The sequence below is a fragment of the Symphodus melops genome, assembly GCF_947650265.1.
Source record: "Symphodus melops genome assembly, chromosome: 5".
In the NCBI taxonomy this organism is placed as follows: domain Eukaryota; kingdom Metazoa; phylum Chordata; class Actinopteri; order Labriformes; family Labridae; genus Symphodus; species Symphodus melops.
Window position 1 is genome coordinate 21,563,708 of NC_136695.1, and position 17,861 is coordinate 21,581,568.

Sequence of the window (17,861 nt, forward strand, 5' to 3'; positions counted from 1 at the left end):
GCTCTGGAAGCGTCCTGTTGTTCCCCTGCCATGCTATTTGTAGGGTCTGATGAGCAAACTGGGAATAGCTAGATGATTCAGCGCTACAGGGTCAGAATATCCCATGGGGGAAATTTCAATATAATGAACATAGTACATCTTCTTTTGAGGCCCTCTTAAGAAACAAAGATGAGGGCATGCAGATAAAGAGCAGGTAAAGCAAGGGAGATCAAGGGAGATTTCAACAATGAGAGAGGGAGTATAAAGGAAGAAATGGGAGACAAAAGAGAGGGAGTGGAGATAGCAATAATGAGAGAGAAAATTTAATGGAAGAGACAAAGAAGTAAAAGAGAAGGAGGTAATGTTAATGCAGTGCAGGCGACAGTTTTTGCTCCCTCTGCAGCACTTGTGAACACTCCTGGCTGTGTTGAGCACTTGCTCTTTTATATCAGCCTCCTGCTGATGCTATAAGGAGAGGCAGTGAGACAAAGAGTTTTGCGTGCATGTATTTATATGTGAATGTGGATGCATGTCTGCAAGCATTATGTTGGAAGCTAACAACGAAGTTTCATGCTGGCTCTTGATTTGTCGGGATAAAAGAGGCCATAATGAGACTCAAGATGTGAGCTTTCAAGAGCATTTGAAGCAAGCTGCGATGTCTGTCAGTCAAATGAACAGACGTCTCTTCATGAAAAGCCTGGACTTTTGCCCTAAAATCCTGAACAATTAAGTGATACAGAGATAACAGGTGTGCACACACGCCCAGCTCACAACCTTGCATCTGTTAAACATTCATTATTTTCCTCCTCTGTGCTGCAGAGAGAAAAAAATGCTTAGAGCTACAAAAAGCGACCAAGTGTTTGCCTCTCTTTGTGTCCATTGCTGCTGGAACCAGTTCCACAAGGCACAAGTGTGAAATTGGTGAGTGGATTACGTGTGAGTGCTATGATATGCCAGCGGCTGGTCCATCTTTACAGGTCAATACTGATCAAACATGGCTGATACTGTGTGCACAGAGTCAATTTTTTTCCGCCATCCAGGGAGATATCAAGACATCTACTCACTAGAGTGAAATTGTATTTATTGAAAAAAAATCCATTACAAAAGACTGTACAGTGCGATTTTAACATTTTCTACTTGATCCGTTTTCATTCTTTTATTTTCATTCATTTTTTTGTTTTTCCCTGATGAAGAGAAGCCGTTCTCCTCTTAAAATGTATCAAAAAGTTAAGCTAATAGCCTTATAAATGCTCACATCATTGACTTATAATTGAAGTTTATCCCTGGCTTGACCCATTTGCAGCCCTCAGCTAAGCGATCAAGGAACCAATACAACGCCTCACTGCCCTCGTCAATACACCAGGTCTGACCTATTGGCTAAGGTGGAGAGGGGAGCCGATCCATAGCATTGACAGCCTCCATCGTTCTCCTCTGCTTTCTCATTAGATCCACTCTATTAAACTCCTTATGCATCTGTCTGTAGGCTGGGGGCTGAGAAACATCGAGGGGCTCCTCTGTGGCTGAGGAGCTGAGAGAAAGCGCAGAGTATTTTCAAAGGCAACTGTAAAAATTGTCTTTGAGCAGGCGCATAGAGCTTGTGTGTGTGTTTGTGCAGCTTAAACATCTTGCACGAATATGATGTTTGCAAAAGAACAGATAGATTTTTCTGCAGAAGTCTTCAGACATTTTTGGGAAATACACTTATTCATTCTGTTTGAGAGATGGATTAATAGATCAATGCTGCACTTTTATCAGCATGCAAAATATGGAGCTAGCTTCCAGTTAGCTTCCAGTATTTTAGCACAAAGATTGGTAACAGGTGGGAAAAGCTATCCTAGCAATGTCACGTGTCCAAAATTCCCCCATTAAACACATGATTTATTAATGATTTATCGACGTCCTTAAAACTGTATAAACACCAGGGTCTTAAAACATCAATTTAGCAATTACAGTAATTTAGGGTATTGATAATTAATCACCATCTAAAAGTCATTTTCATACTTATTCTTATGCGTAAGAGTTCAGGAATGTTTTCCTCTGTTGGCTGTAGAATGATGTTTAAATCATTGTTTGCATGTGTGTTGACGTCCGAGAGAAACCTCACATGACTCTGTTGACTGTTGACATGGGATTTTGTGTCTGTCTGTCTGTGTGGGTGGGTGGGTGTGTGGCATTATTCTGGCGTAGAGTTGAGGCGAACAGGACTTTGAGGCCCAGAGGAGAGAGAGGGGTCAGACATGGCTGCTGTCGTCACTCCCATCTTCCTCAGGGAAAGCTCGTCTGTCACTGAGATGGAGCGAGAAAAAACAGGACGAGGGGCAGCTGCTGGGCCTGAAATAAATAAATAGGTGGATATGTTTACAGACAGACATACAGATATATACATTAATTGGAGATAGAGTTGTTTCTTTTTCATTTATCCACAATTCCTCTTCTCCACATGCCTTGCAGATAAAACATGTTGAAATTGAAACTAAGAGATGAAAGAAAGAAAAAAGAAAGATGATTTACGCACAAAAATTAGAAGGAAAAAAGAGAGGGAAAACATCCGAAGCGGCACTGAGCAGAGGGAAAGAGAAGGACTTTGTGTTTGAGTTTTCAATTAATGAGAGTATACTTAAGATCTGTGTTGTGCACTTAGATGCACATAATCTAAATCCCTTATTCATATTCACCTCACACTTTCGACTTTTTATTAGACTCTCTGGAGTAAATGACATCCATTTACTTTTATTACAGCGGATGAATGAATATTGTGTGCAGGGCTATGCAGAGATGAGCACAGTAGCAGCGTTTGGCCTGTAGGGGGTCATGGCGGTGCAGCAAGCTGCAGCAGGTTGAGCAATGACTGCAGATTTGTTGCAGCTTGATATCTCTCATCATCACACACAGAGGGGGAGAGTGAGAGAGCAGGCAGAACGACGCTACAGGCCATATTGGGAATTCTACCTTTGATATGTCTCCCATCCAGCAGAGGTTCACCAGACCAACCAGCAGGGGGCAGGATGACCACACACACACACACACACACACACACACTCACTCACATGTACACATGCACGCACAACACACAGCACATATGCCCAGACGCAGACCCCCACCAGGGCTGACATTTGCAGCTAAGTGCTGCAATAGCTGGTTATTTATGTTGAAAGGCGATGGTGATGGGGAGAGTTCAGCAGGTGGCTGCATTACACTGTTTATCAGAGCGACGCAGTGGCATTATCACTTCATGAGCCAGCCTCCACTCTTCTACCCCCCCTCTACATCTGTCTTTTTCTGGGCTCATACCCTCTGCCTCTCCCTTCTCACTGCTACTTGTGTAGTGAAATGCCTCCTGACTGCTCTTCTCTCTCTTTCTTCACACCCACAGATGTACACTAGCCATCTGGGTACTTGTAGGGCATAACTCCGGCACTAGTTGTGCAACCAGCCTGTATTCAAGCCTATCAGCATTAGCAAGTAATTCATTCAAAGTTCTTTGCAGTCTGTGGACAATAATAGATGTCATAGAGAGCTAAACACAGAATGCTTGTTCAGATGTGTTGTTATAGCAATGAACTAAAAAATGTGAATACACCCCATTTAGCCTGTCAGTTACTACTCTGTACATCTCCGGCTGCTTATTACGCTGAAATTAAATCCAAGAATGACTGTGTCGAGCAAATATGCATTTCAAACCTAATGTTCAATCCCTTCCTATACTTGCAAAGCTCCTTTGCTCCTCTCCCCCTCACCCCATCAACCCTCCGTCTCCCCTCCTCTTTGGTATTTCACTATAGTGCAGGTCAGGAGTTGCTACGTCACCTGCGCTGTTCTGGCTTGATTTGACTTTGCTGTTGGTCTTCTCTTGCATTTCCTGCTCAAACTCTCTCACCTCCTCCAAGCTCAGGCCTGTGGGGGGACGAAAGTACACACATCACACACACACAGCATGTATCATAACTGAGTATGAAATATAAATTCATTGTTACAGAGTGTGCATTGAGGTTACCATCATATTTAGAGTACAACAGCATTGTTCTGGATGTTGTATTTGCAATATGTAAAATGTTGCAATGTGCCTGTATTTCTGACCTACCGTGCCATTCATCTATCCATGCTACAGCTTGTCTGTGGCCAACCAGAAGAATGTCCTGAATGTTCTGAAATGAAACAGGAGAATAAATAAATAGTGCTTTGGATTTTAATGTTTACACATGTTTTTGTTTTTTTTAATAACATACAACATACAGCGTTATGTGTCAGTTTGCCTTAAATGTTGGATTTTGTCAAATCTAAAGCTACTTCCCTGTGAACACTTCCGTTAACTACAAAAATGTTGGAAAAGTGGAGTTGCCAGTTTTGCTCTTTTGTTTTTCTACATGCTACATGACATTGCTCCACTCACCATAAACATGTGATGGAACTGATTGTTTTAACAAGTTTATCTTGTTCCACCATCCATCATTGTGTGTTACCATTTTTAATTTTTGTGCATGAAGAACAGAGACCCTTTTACTATATTGATGCATAAAACAATACATTGGTTTTCCTATTGAACAGGACCTAATTGTGGATCCTATCAAATGAAGTGCAGAGGTTATTAAAGGCTAACAGCCTTCTTGGCAGTGATCATGGGAGTTATACAAATATCTGAAAAATAATGTGCTAATGATTTATTTGTGACAAACACACTAAAACACTGAAAATGACCAATCAAAACTGATTTGATTAATAATTTTACTATAAACCTACAAAGTGAGAGACTCCAACTGAAAGAAATCAGTGTTGGAAGTCAAATCAAATTCAATTAGCTTTAAATTCATTTTTTGTCTCCACCTTCCAGTACACCTTTGAGGTCTCCTGTCACAACGGATCATATCTTGACCCGACTGTCTTTCTTTTGGGGACAGGAATTGTGGGAGTTAAAACTCAGTCTCACTCTGTGGATGAACTCCTCAGTCCTGGTCTGGAAGCCGTACACCTCAAAGCTGCACTGCACCCTCTTATAGGAGCACATAATAGGCTTGTGGTCCTCTCTCCAGCCTTCTCCCAGAGGCCCTCGGCCGGTTTTACTGGACTGCCAAAGACTCAGGTCCTGCACAGAGCAAACAGTCCATACGTTATTTGCTGAATCTGCAAAAGGCTTTGGCCCTGTGAGGCGTCTTCAGAGAGAAACGATAAATGTTTACTGCAGTTGTGTACCTCAAGTGTGTTTGTGTGTTCAATGTGGCGGTGCAAGCAGAATGTTGCTCAACAAAGCCCATAAGAGGAGAGTGTGATAACACACATTAGACAACTGTGACAAAAGGATGATTGGAAAGTGTTTGTGTCTCATGTAACAGATTGGTGTGTTTGTGTAACGTTTTGTTTTACGGTGCATGCATGTGTGGGTGTGTTGTTGATGCACACTTATCGGCATTTTTCTGCGTGTCTGGCCTGAAAAATTGACCTTTATCTCTGAGGATTTAAAGGAAGTAAAGACGAGTAAAATGTTGGCCAGGAGGAAATGAACACAGGCAGATTAAAAAGAGGTGTGTGGGTGTTTTACTCCTTTCAGTAGAAAAACACAAGACAGTTCTGCAAAACCAGTCCAGCATTTTTCAGAACTACATTACACCTTTGTTTTTTGTACATTAGAATTAAAAGCTTCTAACATGTTTATTTTAAAACTCTGAAAACCACCAAGCCAGCACTTTTCCCACTCCCAGTCTTAAGACAAGCTGGGCTAATTGTCACCAGATATGACCCCATCGCTTTTAATGCTGTGTCATTATTTCACTTTTATTATTTTTCAAGATATTTAGAACTATTCTTCTAAGGCAATGCTACTACTTTGCACAGTTTAGCAGATGGCTGTTCATGAGCCCGGGTCTGCTGAAGATTTCTGCCGGTTAAAGGGAAGTTTTTTCTTGCCACGCTATGACGGATTAAGCTGGGCTCTAATATAACCATAAGTAAAGTCCTTTACCTGTTTTTGTAAACATAACGATGAGCATGGTCTTCTTATCTGCTCTTCTGTTAATATTAACAGACAAAGAGTAAGGTCCGTTACCTGCTTTTTGTAAAGTGTCTCGAGATAACACCTGTTATGAATTGACGCTATACAAATAACATTAACCAGATCTGTTTTGATAACAGTATAGTATGTACCTCGGACTCTTTGTAGTGCTTTTCCGGGATGGGATCACTCAGGATATCCAGGAAACTGACATTCTTTGCAGGGGTTGGAGTGTCCCCAAACACCTACAGCCAAACAGATGGAGGAGGTCATACAGTATAATGAGCACAGACACACATACTGTGCATAAACTCAAAGATACTCTCACACACATACAGTCACTCACTCAGTGGATAGGAGTAGATGAGTAACTGTGTAGAAAACTGAGGTCACACACCATAACACCCCTCACTATATCCTACCCTGAGGCCCTTGGAGCAAATCACAGTGGAGCAAAGAGAGGAGAGCACAGACGAGGAGAGCAAAGGAGGGGGAGGCAAGGAGGGAAAAAAAACAAAACAAAAACAAGGACGTATGGGGGATATTAAAGAGACGGGAAAAGAAGAGTTATGAGAGCAGAATAGACTTTTCCTTGAGAGAGAATGAAGGTAGACCTCGGAGAGTGCACTTTTATCTGACCTTGTTTAAAATGTGTTCGAAAGCCTCGCTCAAGTTGTTCATTTCACAGTTGAAAACTAACAAATGAGAAAAACCTGCTGTAAGATAAGAGCTGGCTACGCTTCCGTGGTGCTGTTGTTGGTCTGTGTCTTCCCAAGGTTCCTGTTCGCTCTTATGGAATGTGTTGCGCCATCTGCATTGTGTTGCTTCTCAGTTTGTGTTCAGGGCATGACGCTATCATGTTTTCCTCATGTTTGTCTGTCTTTGTGTCTGGTGTTGTTTTTCAAAACAAAGGCGGTGGGGGGGGGGGGGGGGGGGGGGGGGGGGGGGATGGAAATAAAACCCATTCATTTTTAAATGTTAGTACATTAAACATATGATCAATGCTTCTTTGATAGCCAGTAGTCAAATTAAAACTGTGTATTAAAAATAGGCCCAACGAAAATTTCCAGGCCAGTCTGAAAAACCGCCTGGGGACAGAAAAGAGGGTGAATAAACTCAGGGTGGCTTTTATATTATGTGCATGCACACCAAGGATAGTTAATTCCAAAGTTTAATTATGTTATTTTCAGTATTAAACTGTTCCAGATTATACTTGTGTAGTGTGTTGAGTTCTCAGTCACTGCAGGTGTCTCTGTGTTAATGTGTCAGACAAACTATTTTAAAGGGACATACACAAGCGAGAAGGCAGCAGCAACTACATTTAAAGGTCCTGTATGTGCAATTTATGGACTTTTCCACAACACATTACTGGGAGTGTGTCATAATAAAAGCCCAGTGAAGAAGCAATTTCATTAGTACTTCAGTAAAGGAAGAAAATGAAATATGGTGGGAAAAACATGACCTTTTATACAAATCTGGTAGAGCGAATAAAAAAATAAAGGCTTGTCTTCAATAAACGACTGCTTCAGATAAAAGCCTTCTGAAGTAGGAAACATGGAAAGTAATCAGGAAAATGTTGTTAACGCATCACAACTTTAATGGCATGATAACTCTAGATTGTTATAAATGGAAATGTAATGTCCATGTAGCATTAGGTTTTCTAAACAATTTTTGATAGATTTATTTCCTCCTCTTTATTTTATTCAAATAGTTTGTTTTTATCAACACAGTAATTACAAGGAAAAGGGTCATCTATTTATAATACTCAATTTAAACTTTTAAGAGGACTAAAGGTCCAGCTCAAATACAGAAAAAACACAACAACTAGAAACATTTTCAGCTCTCCTTGTTTGATATTTCAATCGATAACAGAGTCACATATTTTATTTGTACAAACTTTTTTTCTGAACAACATTGTGACCAAAGCAACAGAATAGATTAAATCAGTAAGGTAAAAATGACACTATTTTCCTCTTTTTTTTTTTGTAATGTAAAGAAATATATCATGGCATTGAAAGAAAGCAAAGTACCTCAGATGTTACAGTTCTGAGTCTCCATCACTAACAAATGTGTACAATGTTGTGTGTACATCATGCATGATGTGTGTTTGTGTAGACTTGACTCATATAACATGTGACAGCCTGAAATCAAACAAGATCCACCAGATTTTTCTCCACCAACCAATTTCTGTATTTTGACATGTTGAATCTTGTTGCCTTACTTTTTCCTCAATTACACAGCACAGACACAAGGGCCCGACACAGTAACAATCATTTATGAAGCTTGTATGTGTATGTATGTTCACTTTGGATAAAATGCAGCTGTGCTTAAGGCCACTGCATGAGTGGTTAATAGATCTGCCAATATAACATTCTGTGTTTTCCCTGTTTTCCTTGTAATGGGAACATCAATTTTAGGAACTTTTTTTATGTGCCGCAGAGCAAATTGCAATTTCTCCTCTCTACTTCTTGTCTAATCACTCCATCTTTCGCACTTCTTACTCCCTCTGCGTTATACTCACATTGCTGTTATCGCCGTTGTTGTTCTCGAATCTCGTCTCAATACGGATGGTAAATTTGGGGAGGAATGATACCTGCAGGGGTACAAGAGGTAAAAAATGTAGAAAAATGGGTTGAGGGCACAGATAGCGAGAGAGAGTGGAAACAGGCTGCAGATTAGATCCACTGATACAGCAAAGAGATGAGCTCTGTTCATGTACAGTAAATGATGTGTGAGAATACTTACTGAGTACTCTGCAGCACCAGGGACGTTCAATATGGAAAGAGAGAAACAGCATTAGTTACTCATACATGCATGAGCATGCAATTACACTCACACACATTCACTTTACCATAAGGTAATACACACATTCATAAGGATAAATATTTGATGGTACTTGGAAAACCAGCTGGTAAAAATAAAAAAAGTGTTTTTGTGTAATGCATAGTGTGGATGTTTAACACAAACAAAAGCACTCTAAACGCACACCTGTGATTGTGTACGGGTAAAAGTTCCAGGCCTTTTCTGTCACATAGAAGAAACGAGGGACAAACGCTTTAGCCCAGGATGGCAGTTTACTGAAAAGCAAAAAACAGGAAGAAAGAAGAATCCCAGTTAGAGAGTTTAAAAGAGGGAGAGGAGGAGATTATGGAGGGAGACGGAGAGATCCTAAGTGGTTCTTGTGCCATTTATAGCCAGATTACCTGTAGGCTACTCGCTCCACTGCGTTCATTTGTGTGACTCATTCCCAATTACACCTGTGGTGATGAATTGTTACTGTCGCTTCTAGGTCACATGTGAGAACATGATTGAAGCAGAATACATTCAGCACTCACTGTACTTGTGGTATGTATTTGTGTGTTTGTGTGTGTGCGTGTGTCTTTACTAATGAGGACCAAATGTCCCACAAGCACAGAAAGATTAGGAAAATCCTCCACAGTGAGAACATTTCTTTACTTCTCTAGGAGTTTATTTTAGGATTAGGCCTTGGGTTTATAGTGGTGATTAGAATAAGAGTTGAGGTTACATTAGGGTAATGATTGAGGTTAGCTTAGGGTTAGGAAATACATTTGGAGTTAAAAGAAAATTTTCTTTTTTCCTTTTTTTTTACAGGGAATTCACTTGAATCAGAATTCATTAATTAATGACTTGTCACCCTGAGCAAAAGGGAAAAAAAACACGTCTGTACAATAGCATGAGATCTGCAGTCGCGCACATCTTTAAATTCCTTAGGTCGAACAATTATTTTAACCTATCATTGATTAAAAAAAAAAAAAAGACAAACCTCTCCTTGCTACTTTAATAACGGTAGCCGAGTTCTAAGAGCTAAAAAAGAAACAACTAACTTGACTAAGTCCAAAGGTAACGAAGTCCACCTACCTATACTTGTGCTGGACCATATCTCGATTTTAGATATCTTATGTCCTTGAGTCTTTGCAGGTTGCCTGGCAACTGCTCTAAGTTATGAAGGATTCTAGCAGATACCCCCATTACACATTTGTTTTGAACAAACTGTTGTTCTTTAAGATTTTTTACAGATTAAAAGAGCTACTTCTGGGAAATGCTTGGAGAATTATGCATCCCTTGGTTAGAGCCATGCTGACATCTAAAGTAAGGCTAACAGCTGCTAGCTACATATTTTGACCATCCAAAATGCTGTACTCATTATCTTCTCATCCAACCGAAGCAAACTCCCCAATGCACTGAAATATACTGACAATTAACTTGCAAAAATGTTCTTCTATCTGCTTCCATCTATAGCATAATACATCTAAAGAAAGCATTCATCACATGTTTAGAACATTTTTAGAGGGTGTTAAAGTAGCGTCATCATTGAAATGAGTAAACCTAAAATTAATTATCAGTAAAAAGATCTGTCTATCATTTTGTTTAGCAACCATGGTTACAGTTTGACAACAGAGAAATGACAAGCCTAAAAATGCTCAAATATGCTATAATAGCAATGACATGGACGTGTTTGTCTCAGCTGGAAGTCAATCATACCACTTGAAGGATTTACTAGAAGATGAGCTCATGGTACGATAACAGCTCTACTGTAACCTCACAGTACAGGACTCAACATGTTCCAGGCTGTGCAGTCCTGGACTTTGGATGTGAGGAGGCTACTCTGCACTTTGTGTGCACTACTGTGCTGAGACATTTTATTGCCTGTCAGTCAGACCTGAAGCTGCCAACTATTGGACGTAAAGCTTTACAGTGATGTAAGTGATCAAAGATCAGTCCCAATCATTTATCAAAATGAAAGAGCTGACAACATGAGGATACAAGCTTCGGGTGGCAATATCCAGAATTATGAATCGTTAGTATGGCTGTATTATATTACCTGCTGAGGTAGATTCTCTTCTCGGTCAGCTGTCCCTGTCCATGCTGGGGGTGAATATCTGTCTCATTCTTCACCACCTCCACCCCTTCTCCTCCACCACTTTGCTCACAGCTGTGCTTACTGATCATATACAGCTGCCCGATCCTGTACTGGAACCAGAGAAGAGGTGTAGGATGAGGGTTATGGTGGATATGGATGATGGATTGGACAAAGAAAGAGAAAAAGAAAGCAAGTTGTGATGTGAAAACAAAACAAAAACAAAACAAGAAGCCAAATTGATTTCACAATCCTCAACATGCCATCCAAAGGGGATTAGGACTTTAAACAATGTGCTGCTTGGCGGTGTTGGTCCATACAATAACATTTTTTAAAATAGGCTGCCCTCATTTTCCTCTTTAATGTTTTAAAATGATACCATGACACTGTTAAAAGACCCATAGATTGTATAAAGGAGGTAGGCCTTGCCACTAAGATGTCACACGATGGTTCGTAAGCTGTTGTTTTAAATTCTTGAGGTTGGTATTTTCTCTATCACCATCTTTATATTTTTATTTCAGAAGTGAAGCTGTTAGCGTGAAAGGGTACAAATTGCTTAGCCTTTAACCTGATTGAGAGATTGCCCATATTCTATCACAAGGTAGCGAGGCTTCGCAGCACCCTGCACATCGTCTTTTTATTCTAAATGTTGTGTACAAAGTGATGAACGTCACAGGTTGAAAAAGACTTGACACCATAACCAAATAAAGACATGTTTAATGATGTGATAAATCAAATTAGAAGTAGGGTTGTTTTCTCGTAGACTTCTTCACCAGCTGACTTGTTTTTATGAATAGCCTACTAGAGGTCCCCCCTGCTGGCAAAAAGAAAGAATGCAGGTCAACTACGAACTTTCTAACTTTCGGAATTTGTCCACATAACTTTTGGGAAAACGGACCATCCTTTGTGGCTCTTTAAAAGGTTTCTTTTTTGTTTTGTTCTTTGATGTTCTCTTTGAGTTTTTCCTGTTCTGAATAGATGTTTTAAGATTCAGCTTGATATGTGCTGTACACACTTTTAAGCTCCTTGATGCAAATTTGTGATTTGAGAGTAGGTAAGTTAAATGACTTGATTTTAAATGTAAGAAGCAGTTCAAGTTAAAAATATCCCACATGATTTGGCGGTCTGATAAAAAGGAGTTTTTGGGACTTCAATTACTGAAAAACCAGTCAGGTCTTATCAATGAACCGCACACTCTATTGATGAAATGATTACAACCATCAGCCACTGAGCAGAAGCATCTGGTGAGGGAAAGGATAGAAAAAAATCTCCTTGCAGCGTGTTAAACAGTGAGTGCTACTTCAGTTGAAACTTACTGTATTTTCTCAGCTAATGGTAGTTGGCTGTGTATAAAGATTAACCTCAAGTGACCATATCAGACGTCAAACTCTAATTTAGCCAGTGTGTGGGAATGCATAGTGTCTAAATTAGGGGGGATTTGTTTTTCTGCTGCAGCCCTAGTTTTCGCTCGATGCTGATGAGGCTGGATAAATATTTTCTAAAGAGGACGAGGCCTTTGGGCATGTGGATGAGCTCAGCCTGACAGAATGCTTTTTCCCCCCCTCTCAGACAATGCACAAATCAGATGCTCTACACAATAACACTTCATTAGTTGCACTCACTGCTATTTTCTGACTTTTTCTCCTTAACGCTGTGTGTCGATGTATACTTTTTTTTTATTGCCTTAAATTGCAAATCATTCAGTGAAGCTTGTTTTCAAGTTATTCAGAAGAAGCAGTAAAATTATGCTTTAAAACAACAGGACTGTTCTGCTGTGGCCACCACAATGTAATCCATTGTGATGGCCTATATTGGTGTGCGAGTACAGCATTGTTTTAATTAAAAACAGAAACAGAGAAAGATGGGGAGAAAGTGAGAAAGAGGAGGGCAGATTTCAGTTTTCCATCCTTCACTGTTGTCTGCTGACATCAATGTGACACTCCTCCGACTTGTTCCAATTACGGTAGAATGTCAACATTCAATATTTACTTATTGGGTATTCATTGGGCTTAATTAATCAAAGCGATGGGTGCTTAGCAGACTATGGAGCAGTGAGTCATTCACACAAACAGGTTGTGAATCTTTCTGACTTTCTAGACACCTAATCTAAGCAGGAAGTTGAACAGCCTTATCTCTCCTTAAATCACTGTTCAATAGGACTTCCATGAATAGCTGTGATGAATGATATATTGAAGAACTAATTTCAGACCCATTTGGCATGCATTTTCCTTCTTGTCTTTAAATTAGAAGGCCAGGATACGTTTACAAGCTGTGAGTTTGTCATAAATTCCTGAGAAGTGTAAATATAGCTCATCTTTGTGGGCTGGAGACTCTGCAAATAGTGTCAATGTGACGGGCATGGAAAATGAAAGAATTTATGATTAAAAGGAAGCACAGCTCAAAGCCACTGTTGTTATTACCAATGATAAAATGCTCAGAGCAAAGACTTGTATTTGTTATGCAACACTAGATCTGTCTGCTGACAACAAAAATAAACAGTTTTATGCAAAATACAAATATAACAGAATATTTGAAATTGATGTAGTTAGTATTCAGCTCCAAAAGCCTGATCTTTAGCCTCCGCCCTAAATAAAATCCATCACAGATCAAGCCTATCAAGTGGTGAGGAACAGTGCATACCTAAAAAAAGTTTCATAGACCTCATGCGTCATGGGCACAAGATCAAAAACAAATTAGATTACTTCCTTTTTAGACTAGAAACCAGGAAACAGAACATCCACATGTATTGTAAGGTGGCCTGTTGTGGAAAGATGTCATGCCAATTTCTTATTTTGTGACCAGTGCTACAAGGTTAATATCTGTTGGACCATCTTAAAGGGATCGATGTTTATGAAAACATGAACTCTACCAGAGAGCTGAGGTGTGCTCTGCTTGTCTCTACCTGGACACGACACATACAAAAATTCAAACAGCACATGCATCACAATGGTTTAAAATATGATTGGTGGTTGACTTTGATGTTTTTTCAGCAGTTGATTGACTTGTTGATTACCATGATTGACCCTCAGCTGACTGATTTGGGATGTTATGAAACTGATCAACAGATTGGTTTCTTGATTGATTTAAGAATCGTGAAACACGAGACATGATGGAAAACTGTCCATTGTGCCAATGGGTGCTAATACACATGAGGTTTGCCTTGGTGTTGAGAGTGGCGTGAGAGCTGTATCTCAGACGTGGGAAAGATGTCGATCTTGGGACACTTCATCAGGGTGATTCTGCCTTTCAACACCAAAAGGGGGGGAGACAAATCATCCAAGCAAGCAAGCAAGTCAAGTCAAATCAATCAGTTTATATAGCACATTTACAACAGCTTTCGCTGACCAAAGTGCTTTACATGCACGCAAACCAATACTTACCTGGACTATAAAAAACTATAGTCAGGGACTCAAATGATCAAAAGGGTAAGAAACAACCATTCTAATAAATGCAAAGCATCAAAAGGGTAAGAATACATAAATAGATGATTGCTTCCTGTAGTCAAAATCACAGATGGAACAAGTGTTTATGTGTATTTTTACTCTGTAATTGGACATATAAGAGAGGCAACAGGAAATGAGAACAGAGAGCTGGGGAAAATACAACAATGTCTAATTTACACCTTTCATTAACATGAGATCTGTATCAGAATAACATCAGATCAAGATTAATCTACATGATGTATCAGGGTCTCTTCTGCTACATGGGGTAGGAAAAAAAAAACACGAAAAACCCACACCATGTATTTTCAGGCATGTTCTGATATTCTTCCCAGCGATTTTGCAAGTACTTTGATTATCCATTCATACAAAATAGGCTGTTGTCAGATTGAAGTAGAACATATGACTGTTGAGCTGGAAATGTTTCATTTTCCTAGATTAGGAGGGAACACATTTAGTTCTTCTCATATTTGGCTCGCATAGTTTGCTAGCATTGTATAACATTTGCATTCTCACAAATGACTAACACTTTGATATTGATCAGAGGATTGTACCTGAGCATTGTGACTGTGAAGATTGCATGTGAAAACTGTTTTTTCCTTTTTGTTAAACTAAGGAATCGTCGCAAAGGGATCAACACTGATTTAGTGCCTACTGTAGGGAGTGAAACTTTAATACCACTGTGATGTTAAAGGTAGAATGAGTAGATAAACACATTTGAGTGCCTTCCCTTCTCTGCTCCTCTGTCCTGTCCTGTACACACACAAAACAATTTGGTGTCAGTGTCTTACGCAAAGGCATTTTCCACCTGTGCTCATGAAGATTTGGAGATGGAAACCTGATCTTATTAACCCACTGTAACACCTGAGCTGGAGCCTTTATCTGCCAGCTTAACATAACTCATTTTAACATTCCTTCACACAGCCGAGTTGTATTGTGTTACAGAGCTACTTGAGTATTTTTCGTATCTGGAAATCAACACTATGTGCTTTTTAAAAATGAAGTGAGAGTTAGGACATTGTTAATGGTTTGGACTAAGGTAAGAGTCGTGATATGCTTGTGCCTTAAATAAGCTGCACATAAACTTACATTACGTTCAGGGAAAAGAGGATTTGCTGTAAGCTCAAGTTTCTGTCTGCTGTGTACTGATACTGTAAATCCTATTTTGGACTGCTATTTGTCACTGTCATTGTTGTGGTAACAGGTAGAATTGAAGCGAGGGGGGAGGATGGTACAGAAGGTGATGAGGACATTCCTTCTGAAGGGCATTTTGGTGCATATCTCCAGAGTCCACCCACCTTTTCCCTCCTGCAGGATCTCCTTTGTTTACTAGCCTGCAGGCCGAAATGCCTTTTGTTTGACTATAGGTCCTACGGAACCGTAACCAGTCTGACTAGTTTTGCTCGAAGTACTAACACAAGCAAGGAAAGCGAAGAAAAACACAGACGGAGAGATAATTTAGACACACTGGCGTTATGATTCTGCTGCTAGCCAGGTGTTGTGCGTTGGCTCCATCAGATCAGCCTGAACTCGCCAGTGCAGAACATTCCTTGCTGCCCAGTGTGCGAGAGCCCCCACAGAGCCGCCGCAGGAGGTCTGTGCGCTCTGTTGGCACTTTTCTTATCAGCACGTTAACACTTTCAAGATTACAAGTAGCGCTTTCGCATTGGAAACAAAACCTTTTGAATTTAAAGCTGTAACAGGGTGTGTTTGTGTGTGTGTCTGTGTGTGTGTCTGTGTGTGGGAAAGACAAACACACTTACCTCATCCACAGTGAGTGGCATACATATGCGGTACTCTTTCATCAACATGGTGCTGTCACACAGAGGACTGTCTTTATGAACTGTGTCTGTGCTTGTGTCTGTCTATTTCAGCTGTCTTGGTTGCATCGTAGACAGGCTCAGGCAGGCTAAACTACTGCTGGACTGCAGTGACCTCTTTTTTTTCTGAAGGTCCTCTTCCTTTGTTTTGCTGATGTCAGTAATCCATGGAGTTAGTCCAGTCCTCTCTGTAAATGAGTATCTGCTGTTTTCTTGCCTTCCTCGCCACGCTCCCTTCTCAAAGCTTCTTCTATGTACTTGATTTATTTCTCTTCCTCAATTATTTGCTGATTCTTTTTTTAAACTGTTTCTGTTACTTCTGCTTTTTCCTCTCCTACCTTCTTCTACAACTATCCTTTCTGTTTGCAGTTTTCTCTGACTCTCTTTCGGTTTTCTTTTCCTACACCGCAGTGAGAAAGCAGTAATTAGCTGTGAGGTAAGCTTGAAATCCAACCAACTCTACCTGGCCTTATTCTTCCTGCACCCTGTTTACTTTGTTTGATATCCTCCCCAGACTTCTCATGTGTAACCCTTGCTGTCTGCCGAAGCTCCTTCCTCTCCCCTTAGCTGCCCTCCACTGCTTTCGGTTCCTCACAAATTCCTTCGTCTGTTCCCTCCTTATCTCCTTTCTTTCTCTCCCTCCCTCCTTCTCTCCCTCCCATAGTATTCACTCCCCGCCCATTGTACTTTACTACCTCCGCACCTGTGTCAGCCCCCTCCCTCCCTCCATGCGTCCCTCTGATCTTTATCAGTTCCTTCTTCTCTGTCACCGGCGCTGTTTTCATCAACAGCACGCTCGATCATTTTCCTTTAACTGGCAACATCAAGTAACACGGTTTGTTAACTCTGGTCTGTGAATTTAAAACACAATCCCTCCCCACACTCAGGTTATGACAGCACTCAGAGGAATATGAATGGCTGACACGCAGGGGTAGTCAGGGTTGGCTGTTGGATTAAATATTACCAGAGCCATGAGAACTTCCATTAAGCACCATGCCAGACTCGCTTATATTGTATTACCTCATGACCTTCAGCCTGGTTTAATTGAATCTGTGTTTAGTCAATGAGTGGTGGGATCGAAGTAGTCATAATTTTTCACCCATGTGCGTCCTTGAGTCAGGGGACCACTCTCCTTTTGTGTCGTGATTGGTGATGGTGCTATGCACACATTGTTGCCTCGCCATCGAATAATAGAAGCAGATGCTTGTTTTTTGGCGAGGTCAGGCTGACGGGGCCAAAACCAATAACCGGCCATGGTTTTTTCTTCCTCTCAGGTGGAATTCACTTTCTTTTCTCGGCGCGTCTCCAGACGAGGGCCAAAGTGAGTCTCTTCTCCGCGTGCCTCAGTTATCATCAGCTCTGAAAACAAATTCCTGGTGGGGTTCGCTCCTATCTTATCAGATCAGTGTTTCGAGAAGTGAAGCCACTTCAGAGAGCTGAGGTGTGCTTTGCTTGTCTCTCCCTTGAAACTACACACACAGAGTTCTGACAGCACATGGTTTAAAATATTATAGGTGGTTGACTTTGATGTGTTTGCAGCAATGAATCAATTTGTTGACGACCATGATAGACTACGTTGACTACTGTTTAATTGTATGTTTAGATCTGGGTTAATGGTAAGCATGAGGAATTAAAGTACCCTCGGCTGACTGATTTGGGATGTTATAAAGCTGATCAACAGATTGGTTTCTTCATTGATTTAAATATAAATGTTTCCTGAAGTGACAGTCACTGATGGAACAAGTACGTCTGTGTATTTT

General features: G+C 40.5%; 1 protein-coding gene across 2 annotated transcripts; it reads right to left on the reverse strand.

Annotated features, from left to right (window-relative positions):
- Positions 1-1,043: 1,043 nt before the first annotated feature.
- On the reverse strand, positions 1,044-16,667 carry pitpnc1b (phosphatidylinositol transfer protein cytoplasmic 1b). 2 transcript variants are annotated; one of them, XM_079343594.1, is made up of 10 exons: positions 16,045-16,667; positions 10,806-10,954; positions 8,951-9,039; positions 8,708-8,715; positions 8,484-8,555; positions 6,115-6,207; positions 4,904-5,059; positions 4,061-4,124; positions 3,787-3,873; positions 1,044-2,310 (listed from the first exon to the last, which is right to left on the reverse strand). In XM_079343594.1, exons 1-10 carry the CDS (start codon positions 16,090-16,092, stop codon positions 2,153-2,155), a joined length of 924 nt encoding a protein of 307 aa, XP_079199720.1. In that variant the 5' UTR covers positions 16,093-16,667; the 3' UTR covers positions 1,044-2,152. The 2 variants fall into 2 exon arrangements, with proteins under 2 accessions (XP_079199720.1, XP_079199721.1); XM_079343595.1 differs by lacking the exons at positions 10,806-10,954; positions 16,045-16,667 and adding an exon at positions 9,842-9,980.
- Between the last annotated feature and the right edge of the window lie 1,194 nt (positions 16,668-17,861).

Coding starts and splice junctions, on each gene's coding strand:
- pitpnc1b (XM_079343594.1), bottom strand. CDS start 16,092: ATGTTGATGAAAGAGTACCGCATATGTATGCCACTCACTGTGGATGAG. Junction 10,955..16,044: donor TGCCACTCACTGTGGATGAG/GTAAGTGTGTTT, acceptor CTCTGGTTCCAG/TACAGGATCGGGCAGCTGTA. Junction 5,060..6,114: donor AGCACTACAAAGAGTCCGAG/GTACATACTATA, acceptor TGCTCTGTGCAG/GACCTGAGTCTTTGGCAGTC.